This window comes from Zeugodacus cucurbitae, chromosome 3 (genome assembly GCF_028554725.1).
Source record: "Zeugodacus cucurbitae isolate PBARC_wt_2022May chromosome 3, idZeuCucr1.2, whole genome shotgun sequence".
NCBI lineage: Eukaryota > Metazoa > Arthropoda > Insecta > Diptera > Tephritidae > Zeugodacus > Zeugodacus cucurbitae.
Genome location: NC_071668.1, coordinates 65,187,776 through 65,208,668, shown reverse-complemented (window position 1 = coordinate 65,208,668; position 20,893 = coordinate 65,187,776). Strand labels below are relative to the sequence as shown.

Here is a 20,893-nt window from a genome sequence, read left to right as displayed (position 1 = left end):
AGCTTATGCGCCTAAAAAAGTGTAAGAGGGATGAGCGTAGTGACGAAGGGGGCTGGAGAAAAGGAAATCGATACGCTTAAGTAGCATGCATGTCAAAGAAAAGCTGAACGAATTTGTGTATTTGCGTACAAAATGGGCTGAGAATGAGCGTTTGGCCTAAGCTTTGGATGACAGTGAGAGCGCTGTTGTTGTTGGAAGGGATGTATATGAGTTTGAGTGTATGTGAGTGAGTGGAGAGGGATGCAGTTAACGAATGTACGAGAGGAAATGCATGCTTTGCTATCAATGCAGGCGCTGTTGATGTGTGTTGCTGCTTTTTGGTAATGTGCATTAGGGAGGTTAGAATTATGTATATTTATAATAATTTTTATAGTAAAATTTTTTAGTTATGTGGAATTAAATAAATTTAAAAAAATGTTGAAAGCGTTTGGGTTAAAAAGATACTATTTCCTATAACATGGTAATGTGCATTAGGGTGGTCGGAATTTTTTTACGAATATTTTTTTTAACCATGAATGCAGGAATTATAAAGAAAGTTAGACAATTTAAGATTTATATAATTTTGCTGTAATTGTAAAAGCTCTTACGAGGGCATCAATCAGCTTGTAAAAAATGTAAAAGCTGTCACTGGAAGCTTGAAAGCTTTTCAAATTTGTATTTTTAAAGGAATTATAAATATTTTAGATTTCTTTGCGTTTATAAACGGGCGAGGAAGATTTTTTTTACGAATAATTTCTTTTTTTAACAAGAAAAATGAAATATGAAGATAAAATATTTTTTTTTTTTGCTTTAATTATAAAAGCCGTTGAAAGCTTGAAAGCTTTCGATGAATTGTAGTTTTCAGATAATTATAAATATTTTAGAATTCTTTGCGATGATCAACCGAAAGTTAAATTTATATTAAAATATAATATATAAATACATCAGCTTGAAAGGTGGTCGGAAAATACAATCATTGAAACTTGAAATAGTTTTATTTCTTATAGCGTTCAAATTAATTGATCAATTAAATTATTTTTGAGCAACCCTTTTATGATTTTTATACTGCCAGCTACTCGATAACCGATCAGCTGCTATGTTTTTGCTTTTCATAAGAAGTTGGTAAGTTCCATCAGCTGATTAATATTTTTTAGTAGCAACATTTACCGTAGCTTTTTTTTATCAAAAAATTCTGACAATCGACGTACGATGTACGTTCTTTGTCGCAGAGCTAAATTTGATTTTCGAATCGATTAAAATTCAATTTAAAATAAATGTAGAATTTATTTTGTATGGTGAACCGATCTTAATAGATGTTTTAATCGAGCAGAGGCCGGTTGATTAATCAATTTTCAAAAAAACGCTCTAACTCTCTTTCTTTCATTTGTCTCGAGAGCTTTAAAGCTTTTAAACCTTTTCTAAAGCTATTAACGTTTGGAATATTCATGGAAATACCTTTGGCATTTTTCGTTTATAAACCAGAAGTAAAGTTTAAATAAGGAAATTTAGAAACTTGGCAATTACTTTAGTTATGTATAATTTTTTAATAAATATTTCAGAGTTCAATAAAGGAACCTATGAACAATATTATTAATACTCTTGTTTATTCTATCAAATACATAAAAATAAATAAAAAATATATATAAAGTATATTTTTTCCAAATTCGAATTTTAGAACCACACTAATGCATACACACGAAAAAAAAACAAGTAGAAAATGCAAACACAGAAATATATACACACATTTCTACATATGCATGTCTGCCTGCCCGCTGCTGCTGCTAGCTACGACAACAGCATCGGCGAACGATAAGGATAATTGTGCCAATAAAATTGCGCACTTCATGTCGGCCGACGGTCGTTGCCACATAAAATCATAGTGCAATTCAACGCACATGCATGGGCATACACATATGTATTACATACATGGCAACGCTTTGATCGTCGCACTTGCCGGTACGTGCCTTTCTCTACATGCACATGTTGCCTCTACACATTAGTTGGAGTCTGTCGTAAGCTTGCATGTGTAACCTTTGGCATTGCCGTCCGGTTGCTGTTGCTTCAGCTGCTCGACTCTCACAATTGCTTCGATTACTTTACTTTGGATATTTGCTTGGCTTTTTCCGTTGTTAAAGTTTTTCCTTTGCCGTGCAATTACGCACATAAATGTTCAAAAGTATACAAGTTTATTCGTACATACAAATATATGCACGCATTCATGCTTGTAATACACATCAGAATGTAAAATATAAGCTTTGTCTGTGCTGCAGGCGACCGATTTCATATTTTTTTGATAATCACTGCTTGCACTGTGTGTGGGTTGTAATTTTACATATGTGGGTGTACCATATAAGATACTACTTCATTAACGCGTTCATCAACGATCTGATTGAAGTTATCCCACACAAATTTTTTGTGATTTTTAGGTCACAAAGACACCATAAACAGCTTCTTCTCAACCATATGACTATTTACTCAACAGGCTTCGTCTATTAACCAAAGCCAAGAAATTTTTCTCAAAAACTTCGCACATCTATGAATTATTATATTCTTGACAGAGTTCATTCATTTTAGTCGTCATACCAAGTGTACTTGGACCTACAACTGAGTTTGAATTACATAAGGTTGTCAACATCTCCTTTTTTGTCTTTTGAATTTCGCGGATATGTATAAAGCGCTATTGAGCTCGTATCTGGCAATACAATACATCTTTGAAAGGTCTTGACATAACGTACAAAACGACGCTATGCACCATTTGTTGGGATATTGCGTTCAACAGTTATAGACCTGTAAACATGGAGTTCACTAACGTCGAAATTCGCGCTATTTTAAAGTTTTCCTTCAAATCCGCAAGAAAAACGTTCCGTCAGATTAATGGTGATTTGGGGGATGGTACTCTATCACTTCGAACTGCGGAGGAATGGTTTGGACGAGGTTTTCCAGCCGGCGGAAGATCAAATCATGGAAAACATCGAGTTAGACCGGTATGTGGCATCTTGTGACAACGCCCAGAAGATGGGAGTTAGTCACCAAACCATTTTAAACCATCTGCAGAAGGCTCGATACACAAAAAAGCATGATGTTTGGGTGCCGCATAATTTGAAGCAAAAACTGCTTCTGCACCGAATCAACGCCTGCGATATGCTGCTGAAAAGGAACGTACTCGTCCCATTTTTGAAGTGGATGGTGACTGGCGACGAAAATGGATCACATACGACAATATCAAGCGAAAACGGTTCTGGTCGAAGGCCGGGGAATCGTCCCAAACAGTGGCCAAGTCGGGATTGACGGCCAGGAAGATTTTCCTGTGTGTTTGGTCGGATTGGAAGGGAATCATCCACTATGAACTGCTCCAGACGCTTGGTCAGACGCTTAATTCTACCATCTACTGCGAACAACTGGACCGCTTGAACTATGCGATCGATCCTTCGCAAATAAGGAGGGGGCTTCTACGAGGGGGGTATTATGAAGTTGCCGTCTAGATGGACAGAGATTATTGAACGAAACGTCGCATATTTGCAAAAAAAGCGGATATTTGACAACCTAATATTGTGATGGGAAACTATGCAAAAAATGGTGACAGTCATTCTTAGTGTTTATCAGACTATCTATGAAGAAGCTTTGTTTTAAACAGACAGAATGCATTGTGCACACAGATAAGTAATATTTTCAGAGTTCAATAGTACTATACACTATATTTTTTAGAAAAGATATGTTAGTCTCTTTGAAGAATGTGCACGTCGAGTAGGATTGTTTTCATTGTTTTGTTGTACAGTGCCCTCCCTTTTAGAAATCATATGTTCAAGTCTCTTTGAAGAAGACACAGGATATTGGGCTTTGAAGAAGTATTGTTATACATTTCAAGAGATCCCATGAAGGTTTAACTTATATAGTATTTGGAACTGTTTGATTTAAAAATAGACTATTACAATTTATGAGTTACGAGGGCTGCTATATATATTTCTGGCCTAGGCAACACTAAGTGGTGCCAGGTGCAATCTGACATTTCCATTGGAAAGTTTGACATTTTTTAGCATAACATCACTCAGAACGTTTTGTCATTTAATCGTGAATTGTTTTATTTACAGGGAATTAAAAAATTCATCTCGGCCAAAAAATGGAATTAAATCGTGAACATTTTCGTGCGATCATTTTTCACAACTTTCGACGTGGATTATCGCGACAAGAGTGCATCGATGAACTAAAATATTTGTATGGCTATGAAGCACCATCCTATAGCACTGTAAAAAACTGGTACAACGAATTCAATCGTGGCCGACGCTCGCTCAAAGACGAATTCCGTGAAGGTCGTCCAAAAACAGCCGTTGTGCCAGAAAACATCGATGCCGTACGTGAACTGATAATGCAAGACCGTCATGTAACATACCTTCAGATAGAGGCATGCCTATGCATTTCTCCCACCAGCATACATTCTATATTTCATGAACACCTACACCTGGCCGTAATCAGGTTTGTTCTCGTTGGATCCCGCACAATTTGACAATCGCTCAAAGAAAGGCTCAAAAAAAGTGCTTCGAAAATTGGTTTGAGCGCATGCAAAAGTGTATAAATCTTGATGGAGAATATTGTGAAAAACAATAAAACCATTTTCGTTGATAAATATTCCTATTTTCATTATTGAGCCAGAAATATATATAACAGCCCTCGTATATAGAGAGTTATGGTGGATTAAAGGCATGGAGAATAGGGTAAATTCTTGACATTCACGATTTTACTAGTAAAAAGTGGTTCACAAAAGCTCAACAGAAGTGAAGCTAGGTAGATCTCGGAGTATAATTCTTACAATAAAAATCTTTCTCCTAACTATCGAGTATGTTCCAGTTGGAAATCGTTCTTGCCAAATAACTTTTGAGTTTTTGAGGAGCATTTGTGATGAGTGTGTGCTTTAAGGAGGATGATGAACCACTTAAGTATGTTTCAAGAAATCCCTGTGGTGGAAGTTGAGCAATACATTTTTAATTAGCTTTACGCCTAAAGGTATGCTAATCATTTTTGTTATGGAAAGAATTTCCTTGCTTAAAATGTTCCGAGTGCATTACTGCTACAAAATTATTGGAAATATTGCCTGGGGTATCTAATTAAAAACTCATTTAATGAGGATTGTGAGATCGTGGTATGCTTTTCTCACTTGAGTTGTTCATATCTCTGGTTACGGTGATAGGAGGATATTTTTTGCTTAGTTGGGTTTGAATATAGAGATAGCAGATGCTCTCAACAGGTCCTACTAATCCACCAAACTTATGTGGGTTGATATTTTGGTTATGTAGGTCTTCACCGTCAGTTTATGAACAAAATACTGCGATTCATTGGAAATATTATATTAATTTTAAATAATAAACCAAAATGCTGAACTATAACACTGTATAGTTATATATATCTGAATCGTTGGTTATTTCTTCTAATAATAATGGGTTAGCTATATTTACATATGTATTGTTTTTTTTTTTATAAAAGTTGTTTTGAATTTTAATTTTGATAAATATAATTAAAGTATAATAGAACAATTAAAATTGTTTCGAATTTATTTCTCCACTGTTTTAGTAGTAAAACCTCCCAGTTTATCATATTGTTTCACTGTATTAACACAGCATACGTTTCAAGCTAACAATGGCACTTCCGGCATGTTTCGCGCCGTCTAGAATATTGAAGTGTAAAAGTTTACAAAGACACTTTATGTATTTGCGCCGACATAGCGGCGATATTTTATAATACAATATGTGAGAGAGTATTGAAATTTTTCAAAAGCATATTTTTTTAAATATTTTACGCTGTTGAAATTTAGTTTGAGCTGTTGCTGTTGCGCTTTTACAATGTGATATGCTGCGCCAATAAACGCAGCTGCACACGCTGACTGACGCGCTGTTGCAGCTAAAAGTATGCTATGAAAATTGGAAAACATGTAAACCTGCATGGTTTTATAGTTGCGACGTGGCGGCAGTGAATTCTTATACACGATTTTTGCGCATTTTTTCCATTTTTTTATATTTTACAACAAAAAAAATGGTTAAACTTTACGTTTACCTTGCCGCTTGGCAGGTGCGGAAAACTTTCGCCATAAATGCATATGCATGTGTATAGGAATATGTCTACATAAGGTGAGTGCGCATAAAATTGCAGTGCAATTCACTTATGCTATGCAATGCTATATGCTGTGCTCGCCGCCTGTTCATCGACAGTGTCTGCTTGTTTTTTTTTTTTTTTTTTGGTTTTGCCAACGTAACGCCTGCAATTCGATTGTTATTGAAATTGTTTAACGTTTATACATTTTTATCTACATTTCTTTGTTGCATTTGTAACGCTTTATAACCACACATACTCGAGTGTGTATGTATGTGTCTGTGTACTTCCTGCATGTACCGTTACTCCGCCAACTGATTGCCTTTCATGGAAATTACCGCTTAAATGGTGCAATTGATATCGTTGAACGTTTTATAGCATGCTTTCAGGGGTAGCAATGCTCACTAGCACACACATACACATATACATACTTCAAAACGATAGTCACACACACACATACATACCACACAGGAACCTACAACGGATATGTTTTCTCAATTTATTTCAATTCGAACAACGTTTGCGTGCGGTTTGTACGAATCAGGCTAGTCATTACTTTACTATACAAAAACTAACTCTTGATAAACTTAAGCACACTTAGAGCTTAAACGAGCTTTTATGCATTGCAAATAAAAATAAAAGCAAAAAATAATCAATTTGTTCAAATACAAATGCATGAAAATGGTTTTGTTGTTTTTTTTTTTTTTTGGTTTTTTGCTTTAATATTTTATGTTAGTATGGAAAATTACACTTACTTGCACCTCCGAATGTGAAATCGCCTATGATTTTTGCGTTTTTAGTTTAGTTTGGTTATCGGTTATTTTGATTTGTTGTTGTTGTTGTTAGTCCATGATAGCGAGCGATGAATGAAGAAAACACAAAACAAAATGGGAACAGAGAGAAAGAGAGAAATTTGATTTGAGTAGCTAGAACACGATCAAAACAAAAAAAAAATCGCAGCAAAACTTTCAGAACTTCAAAAACAGAAAAGTTTTGGTTTTTTTTACAATACAAAACCAACAAACACAAAAAGACCAACTATTACTAAAAACAACCGAACAAACAAACAATAAAAACTGTTATTGAATACAATAAAAATTTGTTAGAAAAATCCTTCAAAAGACAGCATGTTAATAAGTTAGAGAGTTGAAAAGAGAGGAAGAAGAAGAAGAAACAAATGCATTCATTAATGACATTTCAAAGCGAATTTGTTTAATAAATGGCAGAGCTTTTGAAAGCTCTTTCAAAAATACATAGATATATATACAATACTTATGATATATTAAATGTGTTTATACAAATGATCATTGACAGGTAGCTGAAACAGCTGCCTCGCTTATTAACTAAGTTTTAGAGACTTTTTGATAGTTATAAAATTTTTCAAAGTTTCCTTATATAATATTTTAAAAATATTTACGTATTAAATCTTCAAATTCAACTAATCATGTTCTACTAATAAAAGCTTTCATGTAAGCTTTCATATTTTAAGTGTATCTAAATCGGTGAAAAATTATTTTATAGTTTTTAAAACTGTATGTAGAGCATTTGCACTATTTGAAGTCTGTTCTTAAATAAAAATACCACAATAATATTTTTAAAGCTATCATAAAGCTTCGTAGCATAGATAGAAGTATTAATTACGGAAGTACAAATAGAGAAAAACTCGCCAAACTCCTTATCACTTCAATATATATGAAGTTTTTTTTTAAGGCGTGAAAGCTCACATGAAAGCTTTTATATTTTTTTAGTTTCAATTCCAAAACAGTTCTAAGTAGTTTCTAAATTCGTTCTTTTTAAGATTTTTAGAGAATTTATAAAGGCACGAAAGCTCACATGAAAGCTTTTCTTATTATTTTAGTTCCAATTCCAAAATAGTTCCTAGTAGTTTCTATTTAAGCTTTTTAGAGTATCACTAATTCAAAATTCTATTTCATAAGAGCTTTTAGCAAAGCTTTTATATTTGGCATACAATTCTCATATTTAATTAACTATGTCATTTTTATGCTCGAGCTTTCGTATATAATTTCAAGCTCCAAAAATTATTTATTTCTTATTTGTATTATTTTATTAATGGTTTTTTTTACTTACTTGTCTCACCAGTGGTACAAGTCTCTGGTTTCGATGGCGGTCCACGTCCGATCGTATTTACCGCTATCACATAGAATTCATATTCGGTGTATGGGCTTAAGGCGCGCACAACATAAAACATCGTTATAATGCCACTAATTTCGCTGAAAGCCTGTGAAAAGTAGGAAGATGATCGAAATGATGAATTAATATTTTATCTTGAAAATTATATATGAACTCAGTAAATTCAGATTTGAAAATTTAATGACGGATTACAAAATTTTTGTTTTGGTTTGAAGCGCATAATTAATGAATATTTTAAGTTCGAAGTGAAAGCTTTCTATCAAAAAAAAAAAAAAAAAATTATATAGTTCCATTTTCTAAGATTACTACTCCTTTCGAGCTTTTGCCTAAAAAACTAGTTGGCCTATGTTTGTATGAACAATTTGAACACTTCAATTAATGAAAGCTCGATTGTTGTTGTGAGCGAAGTGAAAGCTTTCACATTTTATTTTTTATTTATTTGATATATTTTTATTTTCAACTAACCTGATTTGCATTTTTTGGTTTGTACTGTATCACATAGTATTGCAAGTCTTCGGGTCCCTTGTAAGACCACTCCAAACGAACTGAGGTCGCGGTGACCTCTGATATTTGCACGTCTGTCGGAGCAGCTGGAAGTGCTATAAGCGTACAAAAATGTAAAATAATATTGATAGTTTGAATAAATATATCGTAAAAGAAGCTTATAAAAGCTTTCACAAAACTTACATTGAACTTTCACCATCGCCGTCGCTTCAATTTGTCCCAATGACGAAGCCGCAATGCAAGTGAAATTCGCGCTCTGTTGTATATTTGTTAGTTGTAGTATATTACGACCGATTGGTATATCGTTTTCGGGTGTTAGATCTTGAGCGCCTGTGTGAGAGAAAAAAATGTATTCAAAAATTTCTTTTTTTTTTTTATTTCGTCTTCTTTTCTACCTTTCATCCATTTCACATGTGGCATTGGTGAGCCCACCGCAATGCAGGAGAGATTCAAATTCGCTCCCAGCATCACCTCGTTAATGGGCTCTGGTGGACGTGAGAATGTGGGCGGTACGCGACGTACTTTCACATATAAATTCGTTGCTTTCGAGTGTTCGGTGCCAACTGAATTCTCAGCGACACATTCGTATTTGCCTTGATCCTCTTCGCGACTTTGTTCGATTTGTAAACCGCCTAAAAGTAGATAATAGGAAAGAGTGAAAGTGTGGTGAGTTAGGATTTTGTGATTATATGTTGAAGATTGTTAAAAAAAAAAAGTTATCAAGTCAATGCCCCTATAAATTTATCCCGCAATGAAGCTCATTCAGCCACATTAAGCACCATTAACAGCTAATCGAAATTCTCAACTCAAATTGCATTCCTCAGTGCCACTTCAATCGGAACCTTGAGTAGGTATCATCATATACACATACTTAAGTGTAAGTGAAAATGAAGGTATGTGCATATTGCTGTCTATTTCCATTTCTCAGCACATCTACAAGCTTCTCAAGGCTATCCGTTCATTTTAGCCTCTTTGCTTATAGCTTTTCAATAGCAGAGAAAATAATAAATAACAAATTTTTATGTTTCAATATTGACTCAAAGGCAAGTCATAAATATGTCAGTGACGGCAAAACAGCAGTAGAGTTAGCGCGAGCAGGGAACTCACACTGCTATTAAATTATTTTTAACGATCTTACAGCAACAACTGTCCTAAAGTCATAAACAAGAAAAACAGCGCTGCCATTATTTTTATGGACTTAAAGTATGGAGTATTGAGATATTTATATCTATTTTGCCGCAGCTTTACGTATTGCGGATTTATATATATATATGTAGGTATGTATGTATCTATATGTGAGTGAAATGTGTTTAGATGAGTGTGAAATCTTTTAACGACACATAATATTTATGGCATAATCATTATTTTATTATTGCAGTAATTTGAAGCTAATATGAATAAACATGAATAAAAAAATATAATTTTATTTGTTTGTATTGCTTTAGGGTGGTGCTATAAATTGAAATATATTTTTTAAGTCTTGCGAATTAAAGCAATAATGAATAATTAAACCTGATATGTACAAATATAAATGAGACATGCATTTACATAGATAAATATGTAAGTTAGGGTGGCTCTTAAATTTTTATATTATATATATTTTCTTTTATATTTATTTTTCAATTGTATTATGTATTGGAAGCATTAAACTAATATGAATAAAGGTAATATAACTATATATAATATTAAGAAATAAATTATACATTAAGGTAGTCCTTAAAAAAGTAAAATACATAATCTTTTTAGTCGTAGGATGGACATAATGCAGGATTTCAAGACTTATTTGAACAAACAATAAAAAATATAAATTTTTTCACATATACACATTAGGGTGGTACTCAAAAATTGAACAGTATTTTTTTCAGTACTAAGTTGAATTTAATAAATAACTCTCAAGTTAATCAGGCAGGTTCTGCAATTCGAGTGAAAGTGAAAATTAAAAAAAAAATGTGGAATTTGAAAAGTAAAATCGAAATTCAGTACACCAAATATACCATATATCGGATTGAAAGTGAATTTGCTTGAATTTCACTCGGAAGTGAATTACAGAACCTGCCTGAATATATATTTTATTTTGATAAAAAAATATATTTTGATATTGATATATATGTGTATGTATACATTAGGGTGGTCCTTAAATATTGAATTTAAGTTTTTTATTAGTTTTCAAAGTATTTAATATGAATATTTAAAAAAAAATATGACAATAAAATAAATTACAAACATATATAGTTTTGCATATATACGATGATTCTAAAAGTGCCTTATAAGTACCTTCAAAGATGGAATATCAGATCTAAATCTCATGTTTCTCATAGAGACCCTAAAATTAACATATTTTCGTCTATAAAGATCACGATGGTTAATGCAAACTGAACTATGGCTTTTGTTTCATTTAATCGTCTTCAATCGAGTTCTAAAATGCATTCACTTTGTATTCGATCCATGTAGATGCTCAAAATAATGCAAAAAAGTGTGTACCAATATTGTAGAACCACCCTAATACAGAAATAAGTATACTTGCAGTTACAAATATTACTAAAGTATAATTTAAGGCGCACTCAACGCTTTGTGACACAGTTTACCAACATTAAAGAACCACCCTAATAATTAAATAAGTATATTTGAAGTTATAAATAATTTTATAGCATACTTTGAGGCGCAAAAATTTATGAAGTGAAAATCGCATAAAGTCAGCAGTCTAAATTGATAAATAAATAATACGTAGGAAACATTATATATAATCATAATTATACAAATATTCAAGAAGGAAACTTAAAGCACAAGCAGAAACTGTCTCCCCATACCGCAGCTTTGTGGCTCTAACTAATAAATTGGCAGCAATTTGTAAACCGCAAGCAAAACCCATTTTTTTCATATCAAATACGTACTGTTGGTCTTCAAATTTATGCCAAACACATACATTCACACACACATACAAACGCACAGCAGCAGCTTCTTTACATTCACTATAATTTGTGTGGCATGAAATATTTATTAAATATTGCCGCACTTGTGGCCTTCTGCCTTGTCGCCTGCACACAGTACACTGTACTTTAATGTGTGTGTGTGTGTGTGTGTTTGTATGCGTTAAATATTTTTTGCGCACATAAAGTGTGGTCAATATTGGTCGGGTCGACCGCAATATTGGCAATTTATGGCAAAAATATGTGATCAAATAACTTGAAAATGTAGCGCCGCCAATGCACAGCTGGTAAGTGTGACCACCGACCAACTGCTGCTAAATGCGATTGCGATGGAATAGCGACACACGCACACATCGTAAAATTATTAATGAAGTTAAAGTGAATTTCTGCTACGATCAAGTGCAAAGCATATATTTGGGCGTTATAGCGTAGTGGTGTGGGTAAACATAGTGAGGAAGTTATTTGCAAAGAATTGGTTGTGGTAATTATGCGCCTTTAATGATTTTCAATATCTATTAAAGTGTTGACTGCAGAGATATTTATGACTATGCTTTTAAATAATGTTGAGTTAATTGAGTTCATTGGGTCATGTGTATAAATAATTGAATTTTTACGAATACGAAATTTAGTATATTTTATTTTAATAATATTAATATTAACTTGAGCGTCTTCTAAATGAATTTATACTTTTTAACTAAGAAATCTTTTAATCATCCCCAACTCGGTACAAAAAATATGCTAATTTTTTCTAACTTGATTATTGTCGGTGACGAGGCATGGGTATATGATTATTACACTGAAATCAAAGTCCAATCGTGCCAATGAAAAAGCCTAGGAGAGTGAAGCCAAAAAAAAAAGAAGGACAAGTTCTATAATTTTTTCGACAGCAGAAAATCGCCGAACGCACACAACACGTCTAACTTTTAAGCCTCCCACAAGCAAAATAACTATGCTATATAGCTGAAACTGTGAACATACATATGTTCGAGATGAGTATATCAACATAACGAAATTATACAAAAAATAATAATCGAATATAGTTAGTCCGCGAAATTTGAAAATTCACCTCTTTTCTGATCAGATCTCGTATATATAACTTTGCTTCCGCCGTTTTCCCATAGATGTCTCTAGGGTCAAGTACTTGATCGATTATTTCGTTTTACATCGATCTTGGACATTTGTGTCAACATTAAACCAACAAAATATTTGTAGAGATCTGTTTGCATCCCAAACTTATTCTCAACTGAAATTGTCACTTTTTGAGCCGAACTCTCGACATTTGCGGGAAATTTTGCTTTTCCTTTTTAATTCCAAGAAAAGTGCTACTGAGGCTCATCGAATGCTTTCGGATATATACGGTGAGGCTGTCCTAAGTGAAATAACATGTCGCGAATGGTTTCAACGTTTTAAGAATGGTGATTATGAAGTCGAAGACCGGCATGGTGGTGGAAGGGAGAAGATTTTCGAAGATGCTGAATTGGAAGCATTACTCGACTGAAACCATCACAGGAGATCGATACGGAACGCAATTGATGGTTTGTGCCGAACAATAAAAGAAAAACGTCCACAGCACGAGGAAAGACATGATAAAGTCATTCTCCAGCATGGCAATGCTCGACCTCACGTCGCAAAGGTGGTCAAAAAATATTTGGATACGCTGAAATGGAAGATCTTACCCCACCCCGTATTCTGCAGACGTTGCTCCATCTGACTGCCACTTGTTCCGATCGATGGCACACGGTCTAGCTAACGAGCACTTCAGTTCTTATGAAGAAGTCAAAAATTGGATTGATACTTGGATCGACTCGAAAGATGAGGAATTCTTTCGTCACGGAATACGCATGCTGCCAGAAAGTTGGTCAAAAGTAGTAGCTAGCGATGGCCAATATTTTGAATAACATTTTTGTAACCGTTTTTATACAAAAAAAAAAACTTAAATATATAAATAAAACGGCGGAAGCAAAGTAGACCAATATAATATTAGAAACAGAACATTTATGTAATCAGTTTCTGATTTCTACCTCCAGAACTTAGAACACATTGATTACTTTCGATGAGATCTTCAGCTTCTTAAGCTATTAATAAAATCGTAGTTGATACTTTCTCTATAATCCAAATGAAATAATATACTTTTGTAAAGAGCTTTCTAATATCTATATGGTTTTCTTCAAAAGGTTCAAAATATTGATTGAAGACCATGATAATGTCAACTAAACTGGCTGAGTTCTATGTACATCGCTAAATTTTCCTGAGAACGGAGGTCAACTATTTACATCGAGTTGTTATGATTACACCTGCCAAAAATCTATATGATATATAATACATATTTTATATTTAATAGCTTTCAACTTGATGTGTGTAATCTCATGAGTAATATACACGATGAGAAAAATATATTCTTGTGAGAAAATTAGGGTGGAGAGCGCATTGATAATGTTACAACAGAATATTCAATGCACTAAAAATGAAATTATAAAAATTCAAAAAATCTTTATAATTTGGGATGAAGAAATTTAATTTAAACTGACAGTTATGGGTATTGAAGCAAGTAAAAGAAATATATATTTTCTCAAAACCTTTTTGTATACCTTTAGGCGGTTTCTATACAGTAACAATGGCGTCATCTATTTTTGAAAAATATAAGCATCAAAAAATGTATAAATTTAAAATTAATTAAATGCACTATTTAAATTGGACCAAACGGTGACTACAAACTATTCTCGAGTCCAGAACGAATAAGAAAATTAATAAACAAAAAATTTCTAATTACGCACCTATTTACAAAGTCTTTAAGGGGCTATATCAGTGGGACATTTTCAAAAAATCGATTTTCTTTATGTTTTGCTTATTCAATAGTTAATACTTTCAAAAATATCCTGTAAAAGCGGTAATATCGTAACTTGAATAGTTTTTGAATGACAACGTTCTAAAGACCGACCGCTCCCAGATGTTTCTCAAAATTGCTGACATCATACCTCAATGAATTGTTGAAAATTTGATTTGTTGAAAATTGTCAATTTGGCATTAAAAAAGCGACCATATTTTTCAGAACACGACATTTTGTTAATTTTTGATATTTTTTTTCTTAATTTAGGCCATTGTATAGAAAATACTTTCAACTTTAATAACCTTTTTGAGTTTTTTGGTTTCAGCTACTCTTTCGGCCGGAATAATGTCAGCAGTTGGGGAACTATTTTTTTGGCACCTCAATATAGCTGAAAATGTACCTTATTATGTCCAAAAAACTTCGAAACAATCGAACGAGTATTTTCTTCAAAAAAAAAAAAATTCACGAAAATCGCATAAATTTGGTTACACTGGTATAGCCCCTTAGTATGAGATCTTGACGATGGGCAAGTAAAGGAAGTTCTAATCGAAAAGCAATAAATGATGTAAAACTATAACCGTCACCACTATCAGCATCATTTATTGATATAAAACTTCTAGGAAAAAATATAACAAGAGCGATGTTGAATTGAAGAGTGGAAATATTTACTTTTAAGTAACCCAATTATGATTTTTAAAGTCAAAAATATTTACAGAAAATAACCGCATGGCAATGCTCAAAATTTCCCCAATATGTTTAAAAATCAATAAGTATGTATAAAAAGTCACTGCAATAAATATGGCACTTTTCATTAAAATTTATTACCATTAAGGTGTGTGCGGTTGCTGCTAAAGGCTATATATACAGCCATATTAGCTATTGTTTAAATGTTGCATCCGCTTAAAAAAATATGTTACAACTATTTATTTACACATCACTTGACTTTATTGCCTGTTTTTAGGCAATCAAGCATAATGACGCGTATTTTATATGCATGACTATATACCAACAAAAAAATAAAAAGAAACAACAATGAGCAAAAAATATATTGCCACCGATTTCGCAAAACAAGCAACAATAACGACTATCGTTGGCTATACAAAAGCGCAAGCGAAAGTTGATTGCTGTAAAAAACTGCTGACGCCTAAAAGCATGCAACAGTAACTAATTTTTTGCGACAGCTTTTCAAAAATACATGTGTTGTCTGTTGAACGACAACGACAACTAAAAATGTGATAAAAAATTAATAGACCATTGACTGTAGCGCTAAATCATTTTAATGGCAACTGCGGTGTGTGATGACCTGAAAAATGTTGAGAGGGGTCCACAAAAACCAAACAAAACAACAAAAATACAGACACAGGAAGTGCCGTTGTGCTAAGCAGTTGGTCAACAATGGTGTTTGAAAAAAAAAAATGCCATCAAACTGTCTGTGCTGTTCGCTGAGTCAGCATGTTAACGAGATACATCAAATTGGATTGCTTAGAAATTTATTGCATATTTTCAGGCGCTATAACAACTAGCAACAACTTATTTTTATTGTTTACGTTTTTCATTTCCCTCTGCTGAAGCTACTGTTGCATGCTCGTTTGTTGCATGCTCATTCATTCGTCCATTTAACTATTGTTGCTGTCAGTTGTAATTTTTATTTATTTATGCTTTAGATGGCGCCAAACTTTTATTGCTACACAATTTTAGTTGAGCGCTTGTATTGACCGTTACGGCAAACCATCAAAATAAAAACTGTTTACGGGTGTGGGTGGTGTCTGTAGCGCCATGCTACTCGCTGTAGTGTTTTTGAAAACGCCGTTTACAATTTATCAATAAAATGTTGCATACTTTTAGGCAATTGCCGTAAATTACACAAACTGTTTGCACAAGTGGCAGTATTTTACGTGGTTGGTGGAGCAGTTGAGATGCCGGAAAACTTTTTTGCTGTTTCAATTTGGTAATATGTGCTAAGTGTGTTTTCGTAGCATACATTTGGGAGTAGTAGTAGACTTATATTATTGTAGTATACATTAAGGGTGATATTAAAAAAAATACAATACAGTTTTAATATGGTATTTTAGCAAAACTTTCTTAATCTTACTTTATATTCCGTGATATGATAGACTCTTCTTAAATTTTAAACAGCCTAAAAGTATGCTGCATATCATGCTCATGATGTTTATTTTAAGAGGACATTAATTAAACGGGAATATTATGCTGATTTTTTTCTACAAAATCGTCTGCTTCATATAAACATATCTTCAGGAATCTTGTATCTCAATCCACACGACTTCTTTCACCAATTTTTAAGTAAACAAATTTCATTTAAAAATAGTTTTTAAATTGAAAATAATTTCCCTCGGGATATTTTGTTTGAGGCATCTCTACATTTTCATATATCATTCATTATGTTTATCAGTTGCAACCTACGCCTTAAAGTATGCTACTTTTTCATTACAAAACCAGTAACTAACGCCTTAAAGTATGCTAAACTTTTTTAATTACGAAACTAGCTTTAAATAATGATGTTTTTGTTTACATTATGCGTCATGTCATTGGCCTACTCATCATAATCACAGCCACTATCGGTTTAATCATAATTAATGTTGCCTTCTACACATTATGTCTTACGAACCCACATTTTGTCGCGCTTTTTTCTTTCGATTATCACCACCATCACATCATTTCATGCACACTTTGTTCACACAAAAAGGTTGCCCGTTTATGTCACATTTGCATAGTTGCGTGTCACTTTTGAGCTTCTTGTCTTGTCAGTTTTGTAGCTTAACTTGTAGTCTGCTGGTTTTACTCCGCACTCTTGCTATTGTGAATTTCATAACACTTCCTTTCGGTTAGTTTTATGAACACAAGCCGGTATGACTTTATATTTTATAGACTTGTGCGCCTAAAAGTAGACTAAAATTTTGGGCGTACCCACTTGCTTGTAAACTACTACACTAATCTGTATCCATTCAAGTAAGCTACACATTTTATAGCATCATTTCACTGTATATTATATTTTATGTGCCCGATTTTATGCCTTTTAAGCATGTGCACCTGAAAGTATGCAAATATGTGTGCATAAGCAAAAGTATTTTTAAAGACACATACTATATATTTGCGTAAGGTCCTTTATGTTCCACACTATAATATCACTAAAGGTCGCTTGGACGTGCGTTATGTTGCTGTCTTAAAGCTTGTTTACGCCTAGACAGCTTTCTTGCCAACATTCCATTACACTCGGCCGAGTTTGTGTATGTGTAAGTGTTTCATGAAATTGTATGCATGCTTTTGTACGCCCATACATCCTTACACACTAATTGTTACTAACGATGTGGCATGTAAATTTATCAAAAATATTACACAAACAACTCATGTGGGGGCAGCAAGTTTATAGGTTGCCTTAAAGGCTACTAGGTTGTCTACTACACTGACGTCACCTATGTATGATGGTCGGTAATGGTGTTGGTATACATTTACATATATGTATATATGTTTGTGCTTAGTTTGGGTCAAACATGTGTTGAATTCTGTTAATATGACAAGTGATGCATGCCATAAGTTCTGTAGTAACAAGCAGTCTCCTTTAGTGTGAGTTGATAAGAAAGTGATGGTTGGCAATTTTACTAAAGTAGAAATGAGGGAGTCTGGAGAGTGGTGTGTTTGCGTATATTGGATGCTTCAAATCAACATAGGGGAAGTTGCACGAATCGAAAGATGCAAATTTTTTAGGAAAATATTATGAATAGCGAAATAAGAGCAATTCCAAGGCATTTTAATATTGCACATATTATTTAATGGAGCCTGCTTTTATGCTCTAAAAATAGTAAATTACAACAAAAAGTCATACCCCCACTTTAAGTGAGTTATTAACGTAATATTCGCTTTGCTTCCTGCAATAAAATACATAAAAGTCGCGTATACGCACTGGTGTCCAAAAAGCTCCAGCCATCTACGCTGCCATATTTCGACACCTCAGCACTGTAAAAGCCAACACAGACAATTGTATGCTCGCCGCGTGTGTCTATAGCGTTTCCGCTTACAAATTTAAGTGCTATTATTGCTGTTATTTTTGTAGTTAAGCGGCACACAGTTTGCGCGCAAGTGCAGTGACCCTACGAAGTGTTGCCAAAAGTGTAGTTCCTTGCTCTGTTGTTCCGTTCAGTCGCGTTTCGCTTTGCCACGCATTCATAATTGCTTAATTGAAATTCATTGCGCGTATATGGGCGCAGAAGGGAACAAATTAAGCGCCGTTCCAGGTAGCGGGTATATTAAAGATTGGAGCTTTTTAAAGCGCGGTGTTTGTTATGAAGATTTCTTTGAGTGTTTAATTTGAAGGAAATTTTGGGGAATACGATCAAAACGATAAACTAAATTTTAATTTCTAAGGCATGAATACAATTTTTTGTAAATTTATGTTATAAAGCTTTCTAAAGCTAACTATAAAAGCTTAGACATACATGGTAAAAAATATTTAACTTGAAAGCACTAAAAATTTAGTTTATTAACCTTGGTACTTTGCAAGATATTACATTAAATTGCAAGTAATCAAAAGCTCTCATAAGATTTTAAGTTTTTCAAAAGCCAATACAAAAGCTTAGATATGTTTTTTTTTTAATTCAAGACACATAAACAAGCTTTTGAAAAAATAATATAAAGTTTTGAAATTGAATCTCCATTCAACAAAATACAACAATTCTTCTTCTTCTAAAATCAGATAAAATCAAAAGCTTTTAAATAATAAGTTTTTTTTTATACAAATAGCTGAAGGTAAAGTATTTTAAATACTTTTCAAATAAGAAAGTTGTTGTTGAAAAACACTTTTAATAAAATTATGATATAATTCAAAGTTTCTAAAAGCTCTTGTTATTACACAGGACTGCAAAAAGGTAATATCGTTTTTACGCAATAATGACAACATTATTTACACTGCTTTTAGCTTTACTAAAATTTGCTACAATCTTTCAGAACTTTCACAAGCTATTACTATTTCCAAATAAACTGGAATGAAACAAGTAAGGAAGTTCTAAGTTCGGGTGTAACCGAACATTTTATACTCTCGCAATTTATTTATTTAACCCTTTCATGTCAGAATTAAAATGGGCGGAGCTAACATTTTTTTTAGGACAGATATATATTAGTCTTAACTCAAATATGAAGTGGTAAAAATTTCAAAGTCCTATGTATCCTGGTTTATTAGTTACAGGATGTTGCTTATAGGCACAAATTAGATTATTATAAAAAAACTAAACACTTTTCTAGTGAAATTTTTTTTTTAAATAACTCTCTTATCTTTACTTATTTATATAGTTCACTTTGTTTTAAAATAAAACAATTTTTTTTTATGTTTTTGAGCACTTTTTGTATAAACACTTCAGTATAACTTTTTCGCGAAACCGATTTTGACAATTCCACTCTGCGGAGAAGGCCTACTGAATGAATACGTGCACAGCTCATTACAAAAAATGTAACTGTAAGCTTGCACAACACATAAGTCTACATAATTGAAAAAACCGCTGGTCAAAAATATTTAAATAACGAGAGTTAGAAGCCGGTAAGTACAATGTTGCCTATAGGCAACATTTGTCATGAAAGGGTTAACTTTATTTATATTATACATATAATACACAATTTGACCCACATATTCGTCATATATATTGTGTAAAGTCCATTGAAAGTTGGAAACCATAATATTAGGTTAGAAGCACCGAGGTCCTCGTGTTCGATATATGGGCCTTAAAAACCTATGGTCCAATTTCGGCGATTTTTAGAATGGGGCTGCCACACTATAAACATAGTATTTGTGCAAAGTTCTGTATCGATATCTTCACTAGTGCTTACTTTATATATTGTAAAGTAACCGATTCAGATCGTCTTCAAAGTTCTGGTATATGGGAAGTAGGCGTGATTGTGAAGCTATTTGGCCTATTTTCACAACATATTATTGGGATCTGAGGAAACTATTACAAAGCAAGTTTCATTGAAATCGGTCGAGTAGTTCCTGAGATATGGTTTTTGACCCATAAGTGGGCGACGCCACGCCCATTTTCCATTTTGTACCCACTTTTAGTACTTTTCAACCGAACTTTTGCATGGGAGGTGGGCGTGGTTATTATCCGATTTCTTTTTAGACTGTATTAAGAAGTGATTAAAAAAAAAGACTGCAGAAAGTTTGGTTTATATAGCTCTATTGGTTTGCGAGATATGTACAAAAAACCTATTTGGGGGCAGGGCCACGCCCACATCCCCAAAAAAATTACATCCAAATATGCCCCTTCATAGTGTGATCCTTCATACCAAATTTTATTTCCATAGCTTTATTTATGCCTTAGTTATGGCACTTTATGTGTTTTTGGTTTTCGCCATTTTGTGGGCGTGGCAATGGTCCGATTTTGCTCATTTTCGAAAGCAACCTTCCTATGGTGCCAAGAAATAA

General features: G+C 33.3%; 1 protein-coding gene across 7 annotated transcripts in view; it reads right to left on the bottom strand.

Moving 5' to 3' along the window:
* Lar_1 (tyrosine-protein phosphatase Lar) overlaps positions 1–20,893 on the bottom strand; it is a 643,385-nt gene that overhangs the window by 104,448 nt on the left and 518,044 nt on the right. For 3 of the 7 annotated variants that reach the window (XM_011178395.3, XM_054227465.1, XM_011178390.3), the window contains 5 exons: positions 9,108–9,344; positions 8,896–9,042; positions 8,674–8,807; positions 8,146–8,296; positions 6,813–6,836 (listed from right to left, as the gene is read on the bottom strand). In XM_011178395.3, the coding sequence (XP_011176697.1) occupies positions 6,813–6,836; positions 8,146–8,296; positions 8,674–8,807; positions 8,896–9,042; positions 9,108–9,344 (693 nt within the window). The remainder of the gene's footprint in view (positions 1–6,812; positions 6,837–8,145; positions 8,297–8,673; positions 8,808–8,895; positions 9,043–9,107; positions 9,345–20,893) is intronic. The other 4 variants (XM_011178396.3, XM_011178392.3, XM_011178397.3 and 1 more) reach the window with 2 other exon arrangements.